Source organism: Balearica regulorum, chromosome Z (genome assembly GCF_011004875.1).
Source record: "Balearica regulorum gibbericeps isolate bBalReg1 chromosome Z, bBalReg1.pri, whole genome shotgun sequence".
In the NCBI taxonomy this organism is placed as follows: domain Eukaryota; kingdom Metazoa; phylum Chordata; class Aves; order Gruiformes; family Gruidae; genus Balearica; species Balearica regulorum.
The window spans coordinates 85,721,366-85,742,199 of NC_046220.1; the positions used below are offsets into that span (position 1 = coordinate 85,721,366).

Below are 20,834 nucleotides of genomic sequence, written 5' to 3' on the forward strand. Positions count from 1 at the left end.
GCCACAAACAGGCTAATTTTAGGTAATCCGTGTGTGTCAGCGTGTTCTGGTGAAGCGTACCCACGCGAGGGTTGTTTTCTCGGGAGAGACGAGAAAGTGATTTCCCTGGGTTTTTTTGTTGGATGTCTTCACCTGGACCCATAGTGGATAGACTGCTTGTCTCAAGGGTATGAACTAATTGGTGCATCAGGTGTCTGTGCTAATTATTTCCTGGAACTGGAACAACCTTTCTCGACGTTTCGCGTACTCATGGTGGTAAACTGTCACCAGAGTCTTTCCGCAGGGTATTTTCCGCGGGTTTGTCATCCCATCGATACGGGACCGGGGTTTTCACGCTCTCCTTTCCTTCCTGCGCAGTGCAAGTTCCCGGGCCGGTGGAAAACCTGCGGGCTGTGTCTACCTCACCTACCTCGATTCTCGTCTCCTGGGATCCCCCTGCCTATGCAAACGGCCCCGTTCAAGGCTACCGGCTCTTCTGTACGGAGACGGCGACTGGAAGAGAGCAGGTGAGCCATGACCGGAGCAAAGGGGATATTTGGTGTAGGCATCTGCAGCCCTTTGGAGCGCTGCAAAGGCTCAAAGTGTGAGGTTTTAAGGATTAATTCTCCGGGTTAGGTAAATGTTGCGCAGACCGGTGATAGAAGAGCAAATCAAGCGAAATAAATTTTCACCTCCAGTGCAGGAGGGAGGAGAGGCAGCCTGTTATATATTAAGCATGTCTCAGCTTTACGCTGAAACTTCAGAATAACGGCAAAGAGCATTTAAAGACCCTTTAGCCTCCCCCTTTACATTGTGCAAAACCATCGACGCATTAATGGCCGTCGGTACGTGTGATCTTTGTAGAATATTTATTTTTAGTTGCTTCTTACGACTCAAGTAGGAGGGTAAAATTATCCAAACCCAGGTTAGAAATGATGCATTTTCTCTCCAGACTGAGAGATACTGGTAATAAAAAATCGGTGTTGATGCCGTGCACTTCATCGTGCCCCTAACTCTGCCACGAGCAGACGCTTTCGAGTGGCAAGCAAGCAACCTCGCTTTCTGCAGACTGCCAACCGCTCAGATTCTTCCCGCTGGCCATTCAATACCCAATATTGGATAGGAGCGCAGCAGTAGCAGCGGAGATGAGCTCTGTGGGTAGAATATGGCCTGAATTAGGTTTTTAGCAAAGAATAGAGCAGGGAAGAAAGCAGAGACATCTTTTTTTTTTTTTTTTTTTTTTTAATTCTGACTGAGCTGTAACAAGCCGCTCTGTTACAAATTGCCTTTTATATCGACTTAAATGAGGATTTAGCTCCACTTCTCAAAGAGTGAAAAGCTCGCCTCTAATCCGCTCATCCCTCGGCTGTCACGTTTCCCCTTGGTTTATCGTCTCTGTGTGCTAGAACGTGGAGGTGGACGGGCTTTCCTACCGGCTGGAGGGGCTGAAGAAGTTCACCGAGTACACCCTGCGCTTCCTCGCTTACAACCGCTACGGCCCCGGCGTCTCCACCGAGGATGTGACGGTCACGACGCTTTCGGATGGTGAGTGGGAACGGGGAGCGACCCCGGGGTGAGCAGGTCGCGTCTATCGGTTGCAATCCGTCAGGCTTTTTCTTCTGCCGCTATGTATTTTGGGAGAGGCAGCGATGAAGCGAGGAGGTTATTTATTGACTGCGCGGGACAGAAAGCTGGAGGTTCAGTACCTGCCGTGGTGGTTCGTCTCCAAGGATAATTGGTTCCGTTTGTTATTCTTATGTCTAGCGATAAGGAAGGTCCACTTCTCTCTTCGTTTTCTCTTCAACTTAGGCACAGGTACATCCTTTCAGCTTTTCACCAGACACTATTTTATTACAGCTGCATTTGAAGAGCCAACTGCCTGGTTTTTTTTTTCTCATGCTTTAAACACAGGGGTGGCAAATGTGCCAGGGCTTCAAACTCCGCTCGTCACAGCGGCTGCACCGGCGTCCTTCCCCGAGCTCGTGCCGTGCTCCTGTGGCTCGCAGGCTCCGGGAGATAAATAAGAATTTTATTTTGCATTCAGAAGCACTTAGTTGTGTCTGATATCGCAAAACTCATGCACACCTGACTCCTCTTGAAGTCACTGAGCCTGATCCCCGCACCTGGCTAAAACAGGAATAACTTCATTGGAGTCACTTGGGCTACAAAAGTGTAAAAACCATGAAAAAAACGAAGGGAAAATTCTTTCAGCGGGGTTGGTGAGAGTTCATAAAGCAGAAGTTAGACCAGAGGCAGGCTGCGGAGGCTTCAGGGATCTGCCAGCTCCTGACCGAGCCCCACAGCTGGAGGAGCTTTTTCCCTACCAGCATTTTGTTTAAAGGTGACATAAGAGGTGTCAACTCAGTTTTTAAAGTGAGATTTATAAACAGTTAATTTTCCTTCTGATAAAAACTCAGACAACTTCTTTTTCCTTCGTGCTAGTAAAGCAAGCTACGGAAGTTCAGGTGGCCCTGACCTGGGTTTGCATCACCGATTTAAGGTCATTTTCATGGAAAAAAAAAATGTTTACTTTCACACGAGGGTATAAACTCATGGAGTAGGCAAGAAATACGTTGCCGTGGGTTTCAGTTTGCTGGGCTTTTCTCCCCTCAGAAGCGCAGCAGATGACCCGTGCTAATGAGCTCATTCAGAAACGGCACCCAACGCGTCGGGTGGAGGTAGCTCAGTAGCGTTAAAACGTCACTGTTGTTCCTTTCCATGCTGTAGATTGCTGCCAGAGTGAAAAAAAAAAAAAATGAATTGAGGACCAAGGTGAATGAAATATAAAGGGATAAATTTACAAATATTTGCCTGATTTTTGTAGAATCTCAGACTGGTTTGGGTTGGAATGGACCTCAAAGCCCATCCAGTCCCACCCCCCTGCCATGGGCAGGGACCCCCTCCACTAGCCCAGGTTGCCCAAAGCCCCATCCAACCTGGCCTTGACCACTGCCAGGGAGCCAGGGGCAGCCACAGCTTCTCTGGGCACCCTGTGCCAGGGCCTCCCCACCCTCACAGGGAAGGATTTCTGCCTCACATCTCATCTCCATCTCCCCTCCTGCAGCTTCAGGGCATTCCCCTTGGCCTGTCACTACAATTTTATTACAGACTTGATAACTCTCCCTTGTTACCATACGTGAAACAGCTGAAAAGTTCTGCGATGTTAAGAATGGCCCTTTTCTGTCTGTCTGCTAACCCGCTTCCTTCTGAATGCTACACCTGATCAACTAAAAATACCAATTTCTGGACAGCTTTAGTAGAAGCTGTGTAGATCCTGGAGCAAATCAGCAGGAGAGAAGTATCTTGCATTTGTTTAATGTAGCTACAACACAGAGCGCTTCTGCGGGTGTCCCTGGGTCACGCGTAGGTTGGTGACATCCCCTCCGGAAGCGATGCTCCTGTCTGACCTCCACCCGCTCCCGGTGGAGTTGCTGCTACCTTGAATTCCCCTGTAGTCTGCAGGTCCCCCCAGGTCTCCTTGACCTCTGGAGGAGCAGCGATGGAGAAAGCATGGTCTGAAAGGGCGGGGGGGAGTTTCGGCCGGGCGGTGAGGCGGCGAGGGCCAGGAAGAGCAGCGCTTTCATTTTAAAAAGGTTGAGCCAGTCTGCCCTAAGTTGAATTCGGAAATAAAGAGGCACCTCGATGAAGAGCACTGGAGGAGACTTGTCGGGAGCCTCTAAAACAGACCCCGTGAAGAACAACGAGGAGGGAGCTGGGGGCGTGGGGAACCCTGAGCGAGGGAGCTGCTGAACCCCAACGCTGATTTCATCTGCGTTATTCCGGGCTGGATCTTTGGTGGGATTCATCCGCGAGACCCCGCAGCTCGGTTGGCACTGTTATTGTACGTTTGACACCTCGGCAATATTTTTGTCAAGTGCTACTTATGTTCTACCCAGCAAATTCAGTTTTCCCTTGTAATACAGGCTGGATCTTGGCAGAATAAATTACTTCACACTTGTAATTATAAAAACAAAAGGAAAACAAGCGAAAATGAATATTTTGCATAATGTATGTAGATTTAATTCACACTGTGAAGTGTAGAACTGGGGCCCTGTACTCCACTTTGGTTTTAAATGTCACCGTAAGTGAGAAAGGGAAAGATTGTTATTCATGAGTCTGAAAATTATCCTCTGCAAGCGTTTCAAAACGCTTCACCTGTCTACGAACAAAAATCATTGCTAATGAGAAGGTTGGCATGAGACTATTCCAGAAAACAGGAGTGTGCTTAGGTGTCCTTGTTTCAGCAATCTGGAAAAAAAAGACGATAGTTATTTTTCTCTTTATTTCATGGAATTCCAGACTGGTTTGGGTGGGAAGGGACCTCACAGCCCATCTAGGTCCACCCCCCTGCCATGGGCAGGGACCCCCTCCACTAGCCCAGATTGCCCAAAGCCCCATCCAACCTGGCCTTGACCACTGCCAGGGAGCCAGGGGCAGCCCCAGCTTCTCTGGGCACCCTGTGCCAGGGCCTCCCCACCCTCACAGGGAAGAAGTTCTTCATGAGATCCCATCTCCATCTCCCCTCCTTCAGTTTAAAGCCATTTAAGCAGAAGTCTGTTCTGCAAAGTGGTCGGTTGGCTGCAGCCTTCCCAACCTTCCTCTAGTTTTTGGAGCAGATGTCAAAGAGGAAGTCGCTTTAGAAGATCTTCTCATCCTCCTTATTTTGGGTCTACCTGAAGCCGCTTTGGTCTCTGGCACGAAGAGCATCAACCAAAAGGCCAAGCCATGGCAAAGGTGATGTCGATCCTAGCTGTCTGAAGAAGGAAAGGAGGGAAAGGAGAGGAATTCTGCAGCACTTTTTGCAATTTCTTCTTTTATGGTACCACGCAGAGACCTTTCCCAGGGTTAAGGTCCCTTCTGCTAGAGGATGCGCAATAAAACGGCGAGAAGTAACTCCTGCGTGGGCAAGCTAACAGCTTACCTAGAGGAGAGACAAAGACATTTAATCTGTCCTGTGTTGTAGGCAAGAGAGAAAGGGAGGAGAAAACCTGTAGTTGCCCTATACACATCTGGTTTGGGGGCAGGTTTTGTTCCTGCATCTCCTGCCACCATCCTTCCTGCAGAGATGAGCAGCTCCCCAGGCTTTTTTTTTTTTTTTTTTTTTTTTTTTTGCAACCCATCCTCCAGCTTAAATTGAGATTTAGCTGCCTCGTCAGACGGGGACCGCCTCTGTCCACCTTTCCCGACTCCTGCCCGGTGCTTTTGAGGAGCACCTTGCTTGTCATGATCGGTTCCCTTTGGTCTTTCCTTCATGTCCTCGTCACGTCTCGGTCCGTGCAGTCTCTGGCAGTTGATTTTCTCATCGGTAGCCAAACCCGGAGGGCAGCCCCCGGGCAAGGAGCTCTCGAAGGGCAGCGATTCCCGCACTGCTTTTCCAAAAGCCGGTTTGAAACAGAAGTAATTGTCAAAGATGGGAGAAAAGTCTTGAAGATTGGGCTGCCTTTCCTTTCCTCTTGTAAAAATGACGGGATCATTTTTAAGTCTGCCTTCCTCTTGAGAAGCGTGAGTGCTTGGGCAGGTTAATTTTTTTCCATGCCAATCTTTGCTGTATAGCGTACCATAGGGTACGTAGTTGCACCAAAAAAAAAAACCCCAAAAATACAAGCCCGTACTGTTCTTTCAGGTCTATAGGGAGAAATTTTCCGTGGAGCTCTGGGATGCAATGTCTAGTCGGAGAAATGCCCCCCTCCCCGATCCAAGGGGTTCAGTTGCGGCATCTCCAGCTGCGGGAGCTACAGAGCCCGGACAGCGTTCACCGGCTGAAGGAACGTACTGTATCTTTAATGCTTAATTTTCAGTTGAAAATACAGCTCAGATAATATTTGGCCAAGCTGTGTGCCATTTCAGAAATGCTTTGAGCTATCATGCTCATGAATTTATCAAAATGCATTTAATCCCAGCAATTGGCAGACAGTCTTATTTCATGCTTCCCGAGTACTTGATTTAAATATAATTTATATCCATAATTATAATATGAATGCCTTTTTTTTTTTTTTTGAGTAAAAAAATTGAAGATCGAAGTGGAGATTGACACAGGAGACAGCCTAGGAAGTTTTTCACATGGCGGTCCTGTGTTTCCCCGAGAGCTGAGGGCAGGAGGAAGGGCTTGCGAGGGCGTTTACGGGAGCGTGAGCAAAGCCCGTCGCTCAGAGCCGCAAGCGTGGATTTACCGGAGGTGAACCATGTCGTGGCTGTGACCCTGCCGGGGACCGAATCTCTTGCTACGTCCTGGTAACCCAATTTCTTGGAATAGTGAATTCCCCTAAAATTACCCAATCCCTCTTTAGTTGCTTGGACAAAGTACTGGGTCGTTTCCCTCGTCTTCCTCTTCCCCCTGCAAGAATTACGCGGGAGTTTCTTGATGCAAAACGATTTTTTTGGTGCGTGTGTCAGCCCTGAAACCTTTTGGGGGAAATACTCGGAGGGCTGAGCTGGCTTGCTCAGCCGTCTCATTCCTTCTGGACTTTTCTGCTTGACAGCTAAGGAACACCGAACAAACAGCAAAACCACAAAGGACGTGGATTCATCTGATGGGCAGCTGCAAATATATATTTATTTTTAAAAAAATTTCAACAGATAGAAAAGAAAAATCTGAGTACCTTGCCGTCTGAACCTTCTTCCCACCAGCGAGGCTCCAGCAAGGCTCCTGCGGTATATTTGAGGCTTCTTCCGCCGTCGAGTCGCCCTGTGCCGAGACAAAGGGGCTGAGTTATCCCCGGATGCGTCTGTCTCCGTTGCTTATTGCATAGCTAATGCTAGGTAAAATGAGTTCTGCTTTCATTTCTAATGGTGTAATTAAGCTGTGAACAATAAACAAACCCCAAATTTTACCAGGTGCATCCAATTTCTGTATTTGATCAAGATAGAAACGCGGAGGAACTAATTGTAATCTCACGGGCGCTGGGTTTGCTGGGGGAGCTCTCTGATTGTTTTGCAACCCGAGATATTAAATCTGGGACTCTGCTGATGCAAAACGTCTCCTCAGCTGAAGAGCGAGCGAGGAATAAAGACACTCGGTATTGCTGCGGAAGAGGTTGAGTTCGATGCCGGGTCAGATCTGGATTTATTTCTCGTTTTGATCGAAGATCTGAAAGAAAAGATAAGGAGAGCATCGGTTGTGCAACAAAATGGGGAAATATGACAAGCGTTCACCGAAGAGAAATAATCAAAATAATAGAAAGACAAACAAATAGTAAAAAAAAAAAAAAAACAAAAAAACCAACAAAAAATGGAAAATGACGGGAAATAGTAGCAAGGAGTAGAGAGGGGAGAGGAATGACGGCTGAGGACGCGGGGCTCTGGCCACTTCTGCCTTGCTCACGAACAAGGGCGAACATTCTCCAGCGAGAACAGACTTTTCTGGGAGATACCGGCGATCGCCAGCTCCGGCTCATTCGGAAACACCCAAAAATATCTCACTTGTCTTTTTCCTTGCAATACCAAGTACATCACAGAGAGGGTTTTCTCTCTGATAGTTTGCAGAATGAGGGGAATGTGAGCGGTGACATCTCCTCGCTGTTAAGGGAGATGAAATGTTTCGCGTCCTGTTTGCCGCTGCCGGTAGCGTTTGCAGGAGCAATGCCTTAAATCAACTTTGCGTTGTCGTGGGCAGTATGGAAACAAATAAAGAATAGTCCCTGAGCTAGAAAAAAACCAATTAATTTCTAAAGCTGCTCATCTGGGGGGGGGGGGCGGGAAGAGACTGAACGGTGAAAGGCTTTGCGTGGGGCAGAGCGGAGAGCGGGGCTCGGGTACCGCAGCCAAGGATGCTCCTGTCCCCCAGCCTCTGACGGAGCGGCAGGACATCAACTTAGTGTTGTACGTTCCTCGATCACGCGTCTTCGAACTAGGACAGCGAAACAGTGCAGAGACTCAGCTCCGTTCCCGGGAAGTCCCGACTGACTCGGAGTATTGCTTACCCTGGATCTTTTCCGACAGCGAATCTTTGTGACTCGGGATCTGCAGACCGAGGACAAGTTTCTGTATTCCGTGTCACTCGCTTTGCTGTACCTCTGCCTCCAAACAGTCTGAGTTTTCAGATTATTTTGATTCAAATTCCATTGGTTTTTAGGGGGGTTTTCCCCTTTTTATGATCCACAGAGCCTTCACAAAGGACAACGATATTAATGGGGGACTTTGCTGCCAGTGGGACCCTCCTGTTTATCTGTTGTGACTTTTGCTCTTTTCTAGCCTGTATTTAAAATACTATTTTCTGAGTAGCACTGACAAATGACTTCGCTCCGATTGACTTCACTCTTTAAATAGCAGCGGAAGGATGCTACAAAGTGCTGCGCTTTGGGGATTTGTTTATCGAGCGTAGACGTGACCAGACGGAGTCCAGCGGAGGAACTGTCTGCCCAGCGCTGCTTAAAATAATCCGGGGAAAGTATCGTCGGGACGACTCGCCGCGATCCTTTCATTTAGTGACTGCACAGGGTGTTGCTTATCCCGTTGGTGCCTGTTATATTCTTTAGAGATTCGTAGGTGTTGAAGTCAGAGGTGAGTCCTCGCTATAGATGCAGCCTGCCTCTTCCAGAGCGCTGGCTATATCTAGAGATAACGCAGAGAGACATATAGACGACGTTATGTCCATTTTTATTTCACCAGTCGGTTCTGGTGAAGGTTTTGGCCAGAATAAGCGATTTACAGAAGTATTTCTGTATATATTTTCCTTGGTGATGTCTGTCCCGCTCTCATAGCCAGCAATTTTCAGTGAAGACCGAAGAGGGCGAGAAGAAAGGTGTGCTTGATTTCTAGCGTAGATGGATTTCAGCTCGTAGCTCTTTGCCTCTTAAATTATTCTCTACAGCCACAAGTCATTTCCCCGTTCAGATAACCATAGCTGATAGTCCCAGCACTTCTTAACACTACGCTTGTTTAAATAAAATGAATTTATTTGGTCTCTGAGATAGGTCAGGTCTCTGATCATTCTTGTAGATCTTTGCTGAACCAATTGAAATGTGGGGACAGCTGCAATGAGAATGATTTTTGCCCTAGTGTTCTTGTTAGTCTCATATAAAAATGGTTTAAACAATTTTTGCTTTGACTTGGTATATTCATACTTAGACACTGAAAAATCATTTTCTCTCATTTTCCCTAATACGTGGCATTGCAAACTATTCTTAAATTGGGTATTCACCCTTTTTCAGCTCTTTTTTTCAGAGCCGCCTTCCTGTAAGCGCAGGTTACATCTCTGCTTTTGCCGACGTTCAGTAGCCCAGGTTAGCAGGCAGGAATTATTTCTTGGAAAAATAAAAAAAAAACCCAACAAAAACCCCTTTGAGTCAGAACCATTTATTTTATTTAAAGCTCTGGGTGCCAGACCAGCTCATTAATGTCTCGTGGGGTATCTTTGTGAGACTGCGTTGAATAGCTGTTAGTCCCATTTAAGGATTAAAATATATTTGTCAGAATGGATATAACAAAGTTGAGCGGTATAAAAGTGAGGTATGGCTTATAATCTGCACGACAAGCAGAGCCTTACTGTAAAACATTATTTTTTTTAAATACTATCTAAAGGCAAAATTTGTTTTCTTCTTCTCCTTAGGCATCCTCGCAAAAAAGGGGTGAACCTGAGAGAGGAGCACCCCGCTCCGTATATACCAAATGTCCCGAAATGCGCTTTAATCCATAAAAGCCAGAGAAATTGCGGCATGTTCCTGTTTATTTCTGACCGAGTTGATAACAAATAACTGACTTTGAGTAGCTGGTCTCGCTGCGGGGAGCCTGCTGACGGGCTGTGGAAAGGGTTTACTAATAGGTCTATCAAAAATGGGAAGAAAAGAACAGATGCGGTTGGTTTTTCTCTCCCTAGGGGACCTCTGAAGTGCCACCTGGATTAGCCGCGCGGTTGTGATCAGATTATAAACTAAGCGTAAAAGCTGCGCTCTTCTCTTTCCAAAAAGAGAAATATTTGATGTAACCTGCTCTGACTAGAAGGGCAAGATTTCCAATTTCTTTTTGCTTTTCTTCCCTTTCAGTGCCCAGCGCGATGCCTCAGAACGTCTCCTTGGAAGTGGTTAACTCCAGGGTAAGTCCGCCACGTGCTCGGCACCTCGTGGCCAGCGATCCCGAGTATTTGCGTAGATATTCCTACTTTGCGTAGCTTTTTCATGTACAAAGAGACCCAATCTGCCCCTTGCATCTCACTTGTCCGTGAGATCACGTTAAAAGAAGAACTGAAACATCTAAAAATTAGTTTTAGAGAGAAGCAGTGATTTTTTTTTCACCCACCCCCCCCGAGAGGCTTCAGCAGCAGTGGTATCACTTAAACTTCGGTGAACAAGCAGAAACCGTTCCCCGCTTGCAGATCAACATCTGCAATAAACGTAACGGCGCTTTGCTTAAACGGAACGATCTCGGGGAATACGGGAGGAGCAGGAGCTGTTCCTGGCGGGGGGAAAGGGGATGTGGGAAAGAAATATTGGAGTGGTAGGTTAGATGCACCACGTGCAGGTGGGTCTGTTGTAATCTTGCTTATTCCGACAAATTATGTATGCGTGGTGGTGAAAATTGCATTTCTTTCTCTTAAATCCGCTACTTTCCTTCTTAAACCAGTCTAACGTATCACTGGTGAAGAGGGTTGATATTATTTCGTAGTATGGTATTGTACATAGCAGCTGTTAATTACGCTCCCGGCTCGTTGAGTGCTGTTTCTGAATATATTCTGAAATTCTTTGAGATTCTTGTCTTTTCATTCATTCCTGCCGTTTCCTGGAACCCCATAAGCTTTTATTCTGTAGCTGATTTCAGTGAGAGGCATGGAAAAGCTCACGCTTGTGAAAGAAAGGCACAAAAAAAAAAACAACCAACCCCACCCCTCCCACCTGTAGCGTCAAGTCAGGATGTCCCCTTGGATTTTGGAAACAGCCATTTGCCCAGCTACCGAGGAGTGGGAGCCCGAAGCTCACCGACGAGGATAAACTGCAGTTTAAGAAACATTTTTATCATCCCTGATTTGCTGGGCACACCGAGTACCTGTCGGTTTGTTCTTTCCCTTCCGCTGCTTGCGTTCATGACATCAAACGTATATCCTGATTTATTTTTTTTCTTATTTTTTTTTTTAAATGCACCCAGCTCGAGTTACTTTTAAATTCCTCTTACACGTAGCGCCCAAAGGGCACTGATGTCTCGGCACATCTTGTTCCAAGCCTTTGCGTTTACTTTTTCTTGCTTATTCTCATGGTAAAATGTCACAGAGCAGCCGATCACGTTTTGTGACCTTTTGTGGCGATCATTTACATTTCAAGTACTTAGAACAAAAAAATAAAATAGAAAAGAAGCCGCAGGGTACGGTGCCGCACGGGATGGCGCGCGGATGCTCCTGCCCTAAGATGTGTTATTGCATCATCGGTACTTACAGCTGGCGATGGTTTATACGGATGGGGTAAGAGAGGATGGATTGCGCCTAAATCTTCCCTCTATCCACCATCATCAGAGGCCGCCGGTACGTTCCCGGTAGTCGCAGAGTGCTAAATGTCGGAAGTCTCGATGGGCTTATTAATTTGCAGATAGGAGCGCTGTATTGGACAAAAACCAGCTTTCAACGTTCATCTGAGCGGTCGGCTGAGCTGCGTTGCGCGGGACGGCTGTTTTGCTGTAACTGCGTAAAAAAAAAAGGTATTTTAAGGGTGTGTGTCTGAAATGGGGGATTTTTATCGGAGAGAGAAAAAAAAGAAGAGATGTGGAATTATTTGGGAGTCTTTTGGGCTGGTAACGTGGCCGTAGGGAGGTACAGAGAGCCTTGTATGCCAGCAAATCTTGATAAAGCTTGACTAGAATTGCAATATGTACACCTAGGTGATTTGAAACAACAAATACAGAAATGAACTAGACTCACTAAAGCGGAAGGAATCAAAAATTTTTTCAGCTTCAATCACCATAGCCCAAAATACCTTTGCCCGTTCTTTTGCAGTCCAGCTCGTGGCACAACTAAACTAATGTTGTAAAAGGTTGCGTGCAGTCTCCCGCTCTTGTAAAAAAAGCCGCAGTAACCCAGAATATTGTATTTCTGCGGTCCTTTATTTTTACCGTGTTCTTGCTTTTTCTTCTCTCTTGGCAGCAGGCAGAATTCATTTGATGAAGCGCTTCTAATTCCCAAACGGATTAAATCAAACCAAATAACTAAACAGTTTGCTAACTGGATTCGAGTGGTGCGCAGAACAGCCCAAAGGCTGGCCTTGGCAGTTCTCAGAATTGTTTAAAATTTTATCTCTAGTTTAATAAGATTTCTCTCTTTACGCTATTTTTCTTTGGCGGCGGCAGATCTATTAATTTCATAACGTAACGGAGGTGGCCAAGCAAAATGGAAGATGCTTGATATCATGATTATTGCTTAATAATGACCGGGTTCTGTGAGTGGAGACCTGGGTCAGATCAGAATTGATAACGATGAGGACGGCGACAGAAATACAGTTCCCTGCCTAAAAGAGATTTCACTATAAAACGCAACACAGAAGCGGCCGAGCCGAAGTCAGCGAGCGATTCGATGTCAGAAGCTGGCAAAAACGCATCGGGCGCTAGCACGGATTTAATTAGGGATAGGTGATCGAATGGGAAATAAAGAGATGTATTTCTGGCTGCTTTTGTTTGGAAATACCGCGCTCGGCTTCGTAGGCGACGAGAGTTTTGTGCGAGGAATATCCGCGCCGACAGCTGCTTGAAACGACGTGGCAGTTCCCAAATTTTGATCGAGGAGGTGAAAAAGGGGAAACGTTTTTATAGCAAGCTTTTAGAAAATGTAAAAAAGCCTTAAGACCTGCAATTCGAAGCTCCGCTAATTAGTGAAAGGTTCCTCTTTTAAAAGAAAACACTTGTTTGTTTTTTTTTTTAAACAACTGTTTGTGGCTATTTATGTATTTGTTTACTTCTTTACTTCCTTTAAATATTGGTGTGTTTTTACTTGGCATAATTTTTTTAAATACTAGTCGCTAATGAGCAAATCTGAAGTGCATAAATAGCTCGAGATTTATCCAATTAAAACTCTATCTACCTTTATTTCTTCTTCTCATTTTAAAATGCAGAGAAAAGCGGCGAAATAATTGGAACTAACTGCAGAAGCAGAATTCCTTTGGTCACATTTAGTGGCGATTTAATCCCGGGGATTTAATTCCGCTGCGATGAATAGGGATTGCTTCTGGGGTAAGATTTTTCACAGGGTAGTTAGGGCTCTGAGACCATAACCAGTAACGTTCTCCTGGGGAAAATTAAGTCATGTAATGAATCTGGATATTTTTTTTTGGTCATCTTTGATGTGTGTGTGTTTGACTAGACAAATAAAAAACCCCCTCGCGGTCATTGTGCCCCGTAACGTTTGTAGAATCGTATCACAATGTGCTATTTTAGAAATACTTCTAAATAATCTACCGGAAGAGTAATCTTAATCATCAGTTCCCATTAATAAAGTACGGAGTTTTGTATCGAATTTAACAAAGGAGAAAGTGGCTTAAGCTAGCAATAGCTGTAGATCGTAGACTTGAATTCCACATTTGCAACCCTTTGCTGAGTATTATCCGTAGCTCTTTCCAGCGTGAATAATTGTATCGTTTAACATTCGCTGAGCAAAACTCTGCCCCCCCCGCCTTTTTTTTTTTTTGGCCTCATGGGGTCAATTGTTCCTCGCTAAATCTCTGCAGCTACGGAGAGCGTGTTTTACTGTCGACAGAGGTAGGCTGGTGGGGATCGGGACCTCCGCCCCTAACAAATCACTGACTCTCATGCTGCTTAAACACACGGAGACGTGGTTTCCGGAAATAGTCCGTATTCGTGGCAACTTTGAGCCGCCGCACGACGTTCCTGCCGTTGGGAGGCAATTTTGGGGAGTTGAATGGGTTAAATGTTGTTTCTCCGTCCTTTTTCGGAATTGTTTTCTCCAAAGGATTTAGGCACTTGACGTTAGGCATGTGGCCGCCTGCTCTCCTAGGCGCTCACCTACGGTATATTTTACTTTAACTCGTATTTGCCGGTCTGCAGCCGGAGAGGATCTGCTGATGGGACCTAACGAAAACAAGCTTCGTGTCAGGAGTTTTACATCATCTCCACGTAGGTCTGCCACTCAGCTGGAAAACATTTAGCGGTCTCCAAATTAAAGTCGTCACCAAACGTATCAGCACTCTGACAGTCCGCGGAACAAAGCTTTCGCCATTTTTCAGCTGTGAAAGTGAAATGTTATTCAGGTTCTCCTCCTCCCAGTCTGATTTTGGTCCCCGCATTGATTTCTGCTCTTGAGAAGGATGTAGACGCGCGGAGACGTGCCTCGGGATGTTCCGTGCCAGACGTGAGGCACGCAAGGGCCGGATGTTGCAAAAAAAAAAAAAAAAAAAAGAAAAAAATTTTTATTTTTTTTTTCCCCCGTTGCTTGGCATCTGAGTCTGGAGGCTGCTTTGCTCTGATGGCAAGCGATACACTCCAGCGCAGCCAGAGAGCTCAACCGTTCTGTCAGACTGCATTTAACTCAGCTGCTTAAAATTGCTCTGCTGCTAAACGTACGTTAAAATGTGCTAGAAACGCAGCCGAAACCCTTCGGAGGAATTGTTGGCCGAGCTGTACATCATCCCCGTGCGGTGTCACTCACGGGAGGATGAGGATGGGTCGGGCCCTTTATGATGAAGCAATATCAAGAGCGAATGTTTCTTTTGAGGCTGGACAGACTGCTTGAAGTAGGTGCGATATATCCTGTTTAGCGTCTTTTATCAGATGTGAAACATCTGCTTGGCGTGGGAGGTATTGTTCCTCAGAATGAGCATTATTTATAATGCTCAGATTTGAGATCCGGAAGCATTTCTTTACCGAGAGCGTGGTGAAACTCCGGAACAGGCTTCCTGGAGAGGTGGTCGATGCCCCGTGTCTGTCAGCGTTTAAGAGATATTTGGGCAATGCCCTTAGTGACATGCTGTAACTTTGGGTCAGCTCTGAAGTGGGCAGGTAGTTGGACTCCGTGTTTGGGGCAGGTCCTTTTCAACTGAAAAAAAATCTATTTCTATTTTAATTCTATTTCTATTTTAATTCTATTTCTATTTTAATTCTACTTCTATTTCTAAATTCTATTTCTAAATTCTATTTCTAAATTCTATTTCTATATTCTATTTCTATATTCTATTTCTAAATTCTATTTCTATTTCTATATTTCTATTTCTAAATTCTACTTCTATTTTAATTCTACTTCTATTTCTAAATTCTATTTCTGTTTCTAAATTCTATTTTAATTCTATTCTGTTCTATAATTATCCTTTATCTTGCCAATGAAGTTTAAAACTGCTAAGAAAGCAGTAGGGCATGCAGGGATCTGGCTCGGGATAAAGGAGCTGTCTCCCGTCCCACTGATGGGGCCGATGGGGACCCCCTCCGTGCCTCCCCCCCCGGCCCTGCGGGTGATGTTCACAAAGCACGGATCCATCCTTGAGCTCCAGCTGTGTCGGATGCTGAATTTCACAGCTATGGACTTGCTAGGAGCAGAGCTCGTTCCGGAGCAGAAGCACGTCAGCTGCCCAGCCTGCTGGTACAGGCAGGAATCCCATTTTACAGACAGAAAGACTGAGACCTGAGAAATATTTTTGAAAGTGTGAAATACTAATGAAATTATAGAATCATAGAATTGGAAGGGTTGGAAGGACCTCAAAGCCCATCCAGTCCCACCCCCTGCCATGGGCAGGGACCCCCTCCACTAGCCCAGGTTGCCCAAAGCCCCATCCAACCTGGCCTTGACCACTGCCAGGGAGCCAGGGGCAGCCCCAGCTTCTCTGGGCAACCTGTGCCAGGGCCTCAGCACCCTCACAGGGAAGGATTTCTGCCTCCCATCCCATCTCCATCTCCCCTCCTGCAGCTTCAGGCCATTCCCCTTGGCCTGTCACTCCCCGCCCTTGTCACCAGCCCCTCTCCAGCTTTCCTGGAGCCCCTGCAGGGACTGGAAGGGGCTCTAAGGTCTCCCCGCAGCCTTCTCTTCTCCAGGCTGAACAAGCCCAACTCTCTCAGCCTGTCTCCAGAGCAGAGGTGCTCCAGCCCTCGCATCATCTCCGTGGCCTCCTCTGGACTCGCTCCAACAGCTCAATGTCCTTCTTGTCCTGGAGACCCCCGAGCTGAGTTGCTATGTGATGAGACACGTGTAATGAAGCAGTTCTTCTGGCAGTACAGTTTATTTGGGGGAAAAAAATGTGGTAGTAGAGCTGGTAGGGTATCCTCTCAACCAGCTGCACCTTCAGGACCAAAACCCACCTTCCAGCAGGGATGACGAGTCAGTGAGTACGAAAAAGCCGTGAAAGCTCAGCAGCAAAGACAGCTGAGGAGTAAGTTCTTACTTGGGCTTAACCCTGTGTGCAAGGTTGCCCTGCGATATTTCTGTCTGGCATTTCATGGCAAGGATGGGGAAACAACACGGTAGTTAAGCTGGATTTTAACGTGGTATTTGCAAAACGTAGTGATTTATTTAATTAGCTAATGTCTGTAAAGCCCTGCGGAGACTGAAGCTCTGGGATATACATAAATGTTGTGGCTGTAGGAAAAGCTGAGCTGTGAACTGGAGATTGAGATTGGAGTCCTCATGAAGGAACTGATATCAACTAAATAGTTGAAAAGAACCAACAAGTAAAATCAAAAATGACTGTCACCACTATTTAGAGAGATGTCCTCTAGAAACAGTGTATGTAACCTTTAAATATATTACTTACGGAGAGGACCACAGAGAAAGAGCTCTTTAACCTTTAAATCTATTACTTATAGGAAAGACTAGTAACAAGCATTGAGCTTAACCTTTAAAGGGAGAAAAATTTGCTGAAAGCTTGTAGGTCGATACCTTCTGATTCTCCCTTTTAATTCTACGCATTTCGGAGACCAACGCTGCTTGTGGGTCATTCTCTTCGAAAATATCCCGTGAACCAATCCTGCTGGAAGAGGTGTCGTTAGCAAGAAAGCGTTATAATTGCGCACTTCAAAGCGCATCACACAGGTGCAGAGAGCTGTTTATCTCGAAGAGCGCGATAATTTGTGTTGCTGTTGTTGCGCTTTAAGGGTATCGTCCGCATCCGACGCCTCGCTGCTGAGTACGTATTAAAGTCTCAAAGGTTCCGGTGTCAAAACTGGACAGTTTCATTATGTTACGGGATTGGATTAAACCTTGTTCAAGGTGATGAATGTTCTGGCCACCTTTCCGTTTAAGATAAATTTAGAGATACTATTAAGGCACTTAATGCACCCAGGCAACACACGGAGTAGGAGCTCTGGGCAGTTATTTCTTAATGATAAAGACTCGGTAGCTTCTGAACAGCGTAGCACGAGAGGTTTACCCAGAGACCAATAAAGCAAATTAATGAGCTATGACACTGATTAGTAGAGCTATATGTTCCTGGGTATCTCTGCGAGAAACAATAAAAAGACTAGGGAAGGAGAAAGACAAGGTCAGGAGGAGCGGGCAGGGGAGCAGATAGCACGTGCTGCCGAGAGGAAGGAGATACTGGGCGAAATGCTGGGATTTTATTTTCCGTGCTGAGGACAACACGATTTCTGCGTGTCTTTGGAAATAAAGACCAGGTGAAAGTACCGACATCCCTTCTAATGCGAGCAACGTGGAAAGCTTCCGAGTCAAACTTGACTGTTCGCAAAGAGATTTTAATGGGAGCAAAAATACTCAGCCTGCTGACCCCGGGAAATGATTGTAACTGCTCTACCTAGAAGTTTGGTATCAGGAAAAAAGACAAAAAATTAATGAAAATTGTCATCTAGCGTGCCTCTAGGCGGTTGTCCCTGGCTGCCGTGATGTACTGTACCGCAGGGCAGCCGGAGGCGTCTGGGTGATGCTGAACCAGCAGTTTGACAGTTTCTGGTGTTTCCCTCCGGCTTCCTATCACGGTTTCCAGTATTACGTTGGAAATTCTTTACGCTTCCTCATGTGCGACTTTTGAATCTCTTGCTGTACTCCGGGAGGAGGCTGTTTTGAATACAGTTCAGATATGTACGAAAAGCGCACGATATCTTTATATTGTATTTTATGGTTTTATATTTTAATTCTATATCTATGGATTAGATGTAGTTAAGAATCACGGTATCAAGGCGGCACTAAATACTAGGAAAAAACCAACAAATATACGACAAAGAATATACTTCACTTCCAGATTATGAGTAAAAAATAAGTTTCAGGATATTTAAAAAAGTAACATTCAGTGATTTTTTTCCTTTATCACAAAAAATGAATTTGAACTGGGTTTTTTGGTTAAACTTGAGCACGGTTTGGTAAGGGACCGACGACAGCTATTTCCAGCGCTCCATGCGGTTGTACCTAACGTTAACGCAACTCGTCTGGTTGAACAACTCTGCCTTCGGCATATGACGAAAGCAAGGGCAACGGTTTCGGTCAGAGTAGATTTGGGTTTTTGCTTGAGATCTATACAGCAGCATATTTTGATGATGAGACCTCTAATACGAATGAGAGGTTAAAAGTTTATCTTTGGTCTAGGATGATGCCAAACGGTAATTTTCACCCGCGAGCACTGAAGTACCATGACCGTGCGCTTGGCCGTGACCGGCTCCATCCGAAGGATGTTGAACGCACGTTGAAGTGGGAACGCTGTCTGCTTTGCGGTTCTGTCGGGGGAAAAAAATATATTTTGACCTGCAATATTTCCTTTGGGCAACTGAATGATGGTTTTCTTCCAAATCTAATATTTCCACGGTCAGTGAAACTCCAGCCTTGAGCAGGGCTTTTTCTTGTCGTAAAAATCATTGTAAAAAGTTCACTCAGCTGGTTACTGCTTGGGCTGGAAAGAAGGAGCAGAAAAAAAAAAAGATACTTTAGAAAACTGCTGTGATAATAAAGAGTTTTTCGGGTGCTATGGCCGCCCTTCAGTCTGTCTCATGCTCTTCCAAGAGCTCGGGCTCTGCTCTCTGCTTCACACAGCCGTAGAAGGATTCAGATCCTCCGGAAGAAAACCTTGACTTCATGAGGGTCTTTGTGTGGTCGGAAGGTTCTCAAAACCCATAAGCAGGTTGGCACAAACGCCTCCATCCCTGCCAAGAGATGCCTTTGGATGCTGCGCATCGTTCAGTTGTTCTAATATTTGCTTTTGCTCCCTTAAGAGATCCTTATCCTTTTGCAATTAGGCAGTTAGACTGACAAAATAATTTATAATCATAACAACCAAAGCACTGCAAATCTGTTCCTAAATATATTTCTCCCTAATTTGATGTGTTGTGGTAAACAGTTTATTCATTTATAAATATATTCCTTGACAATTACCGGCATAACGTTAGTCCTGATAAGCACAACATTGTTTTTAATACCAGACAAAGCAACTGAACTTAGCGGAGCTGCCTCTCTTCCCAGCAAGAAAAAAAAATTAAACCTTATATAAAGAAGCGATGCTTTTAGTTGAGAACTGAGAGCTGGTAGGTCTGTGGTTTAATCCCAGCTGGCTTAGGAGGAAAGGTTTAATTCCGTAGGTTGGTTCCATCTGTCTATGGCAAGCGCCCTACTTTCTCTTTCCAAAATTTGGAGCTTGTTAAAGTCCTCTTGCGTTTGGAAGTTACGTAAGCGTCTTCAAAATATTTCTGTCAGCGTTAGCTTTCTGATCCCTGTTACTATTTGACCTTGAATTAGGGATTGAAGCGCCTTCCAGAATTGCGTTGATCTTTCAGAGTGCTCATTGTGTCTCGGAGCAAAATGTGACGTATATTATTTACCGTGATCTGGCGAGTGGCTTGCTCTTCCCGGTCCGTCTGTACGGTGTGCACCGTGCTTTCGTGCCATTTCGGGTCCACAGCATTTGAGCACAGACGTTGTCTGGTAGAAACCAGACTCTAAATGTAGCCATCCAAGTCGTCGTCATCGAAAGGCTTCCGCGCTTGCCCCGTAAGAAGCAGACGTAATGCTAGGTGACCTATAGAGAGAATTTCTGTCAGCCTATATATTGTATTTAAGGGAATCACGAGGAAACATCCCTGGCAGTGGTCAAGGCCAGGTTGGATGGGGCTTTGGGCAACCTGGGCTAGTGGAGGGGGTCCCTGCCCATGGCAGGGGGTGGGACTGGATGGGCTGGGAGGTCCCTTCCAACCCAAACCAGTCTGGGATTCCCTGAAACATGTTTTGTTCAGATTTCTTGAATCACTTGGAGGAAACAACAAACTTCTCTTTTGCGAGCAGACAGGAAGACAAATTACTCACTGTAAATAATTCACTCATCTCTAATTCTGGTTTGCTCTGTTTTAATTTTGCAATACTGCCAGATTTTATTCCACATTGCTTGCTTTGGTTTTCTTTGTTATTTAGTCCTCTGTGCCTCTAATGCCTTTTCTGTAATTGTTTTGACTAGGGAACATCTTGCAATTAAAAAAAAAAAAAAGAAAAGAAGAGCAGGGTTGTAAAAGAGAGTAACGCTCCTGTTACAGCTGAGGAGACAAATAAGACCAACCATCCTAAAGCAGGCAAAGCCGAATGGGAAAAACAGGCCAGAACACCACGACGGTGGGAATCGGACTTGCTTTTGGCATCCACTGCTGCTCCAGCTTCCAGACAGCAAATTAAGGGCACCGTGGGGTTGTGGATTTGAAGATCCAGTGGGGGCTGTGCTGAGATACGGTTGGACTTGATGATCTTAAAGGTTTTTTTCCAACCGAACCGATTCTATGATTCTAAGATACAACGTCAGGAGCAAGTCAGCGTAATCCCGGAGCCCCTGGTGTAGGCAGCACCCCCCAGAGCTGCGCGGTGCCGGCAGCTCGTTCGCTAACTTGGGGTTCGTCCCGCTCGTCAGCGTCACGACTTGATTTGCTCCTTTTGTAAATGAATCCAAGGGTGTTGCCCACTTAGGGAGCAAAGGGAAATTAATGAAAGCTGTAAGGTTAATGGATATAAATTCAAGGGCATTAAACCC

At 45.7% G+C, this 20,834-nt stretch overlaps 1 protein-coding gene across 1 annotated transcript in view; it reads left to right on the forward strand.

Annotated features, from left to right (window-relative positions):
• DCC (DCC netrin 1 receptor) overlaps window positions 1-20,834 on the forward strand; it is a 364,131-nt gene that overhangs the window by 212,864 nt on the left and 130,433 nt on the right. The window contains exons 9-11 of the mRNA XM_075740931.1: window positions 358-506; window positions 1,386-1,524; window positions 9,960-10,009. Of these exons, the coding sequence (XP_075597046.1) occupies window positions 358-506; window positions 1,386-1,524; window positions 9,960-10,009 (338 nt within the window). The remainder of the gene's footprint in view (window positions 1-357; window positions 507-1,385; window positions 1,525-9,959; window positions 10,010-20,834) is intronic.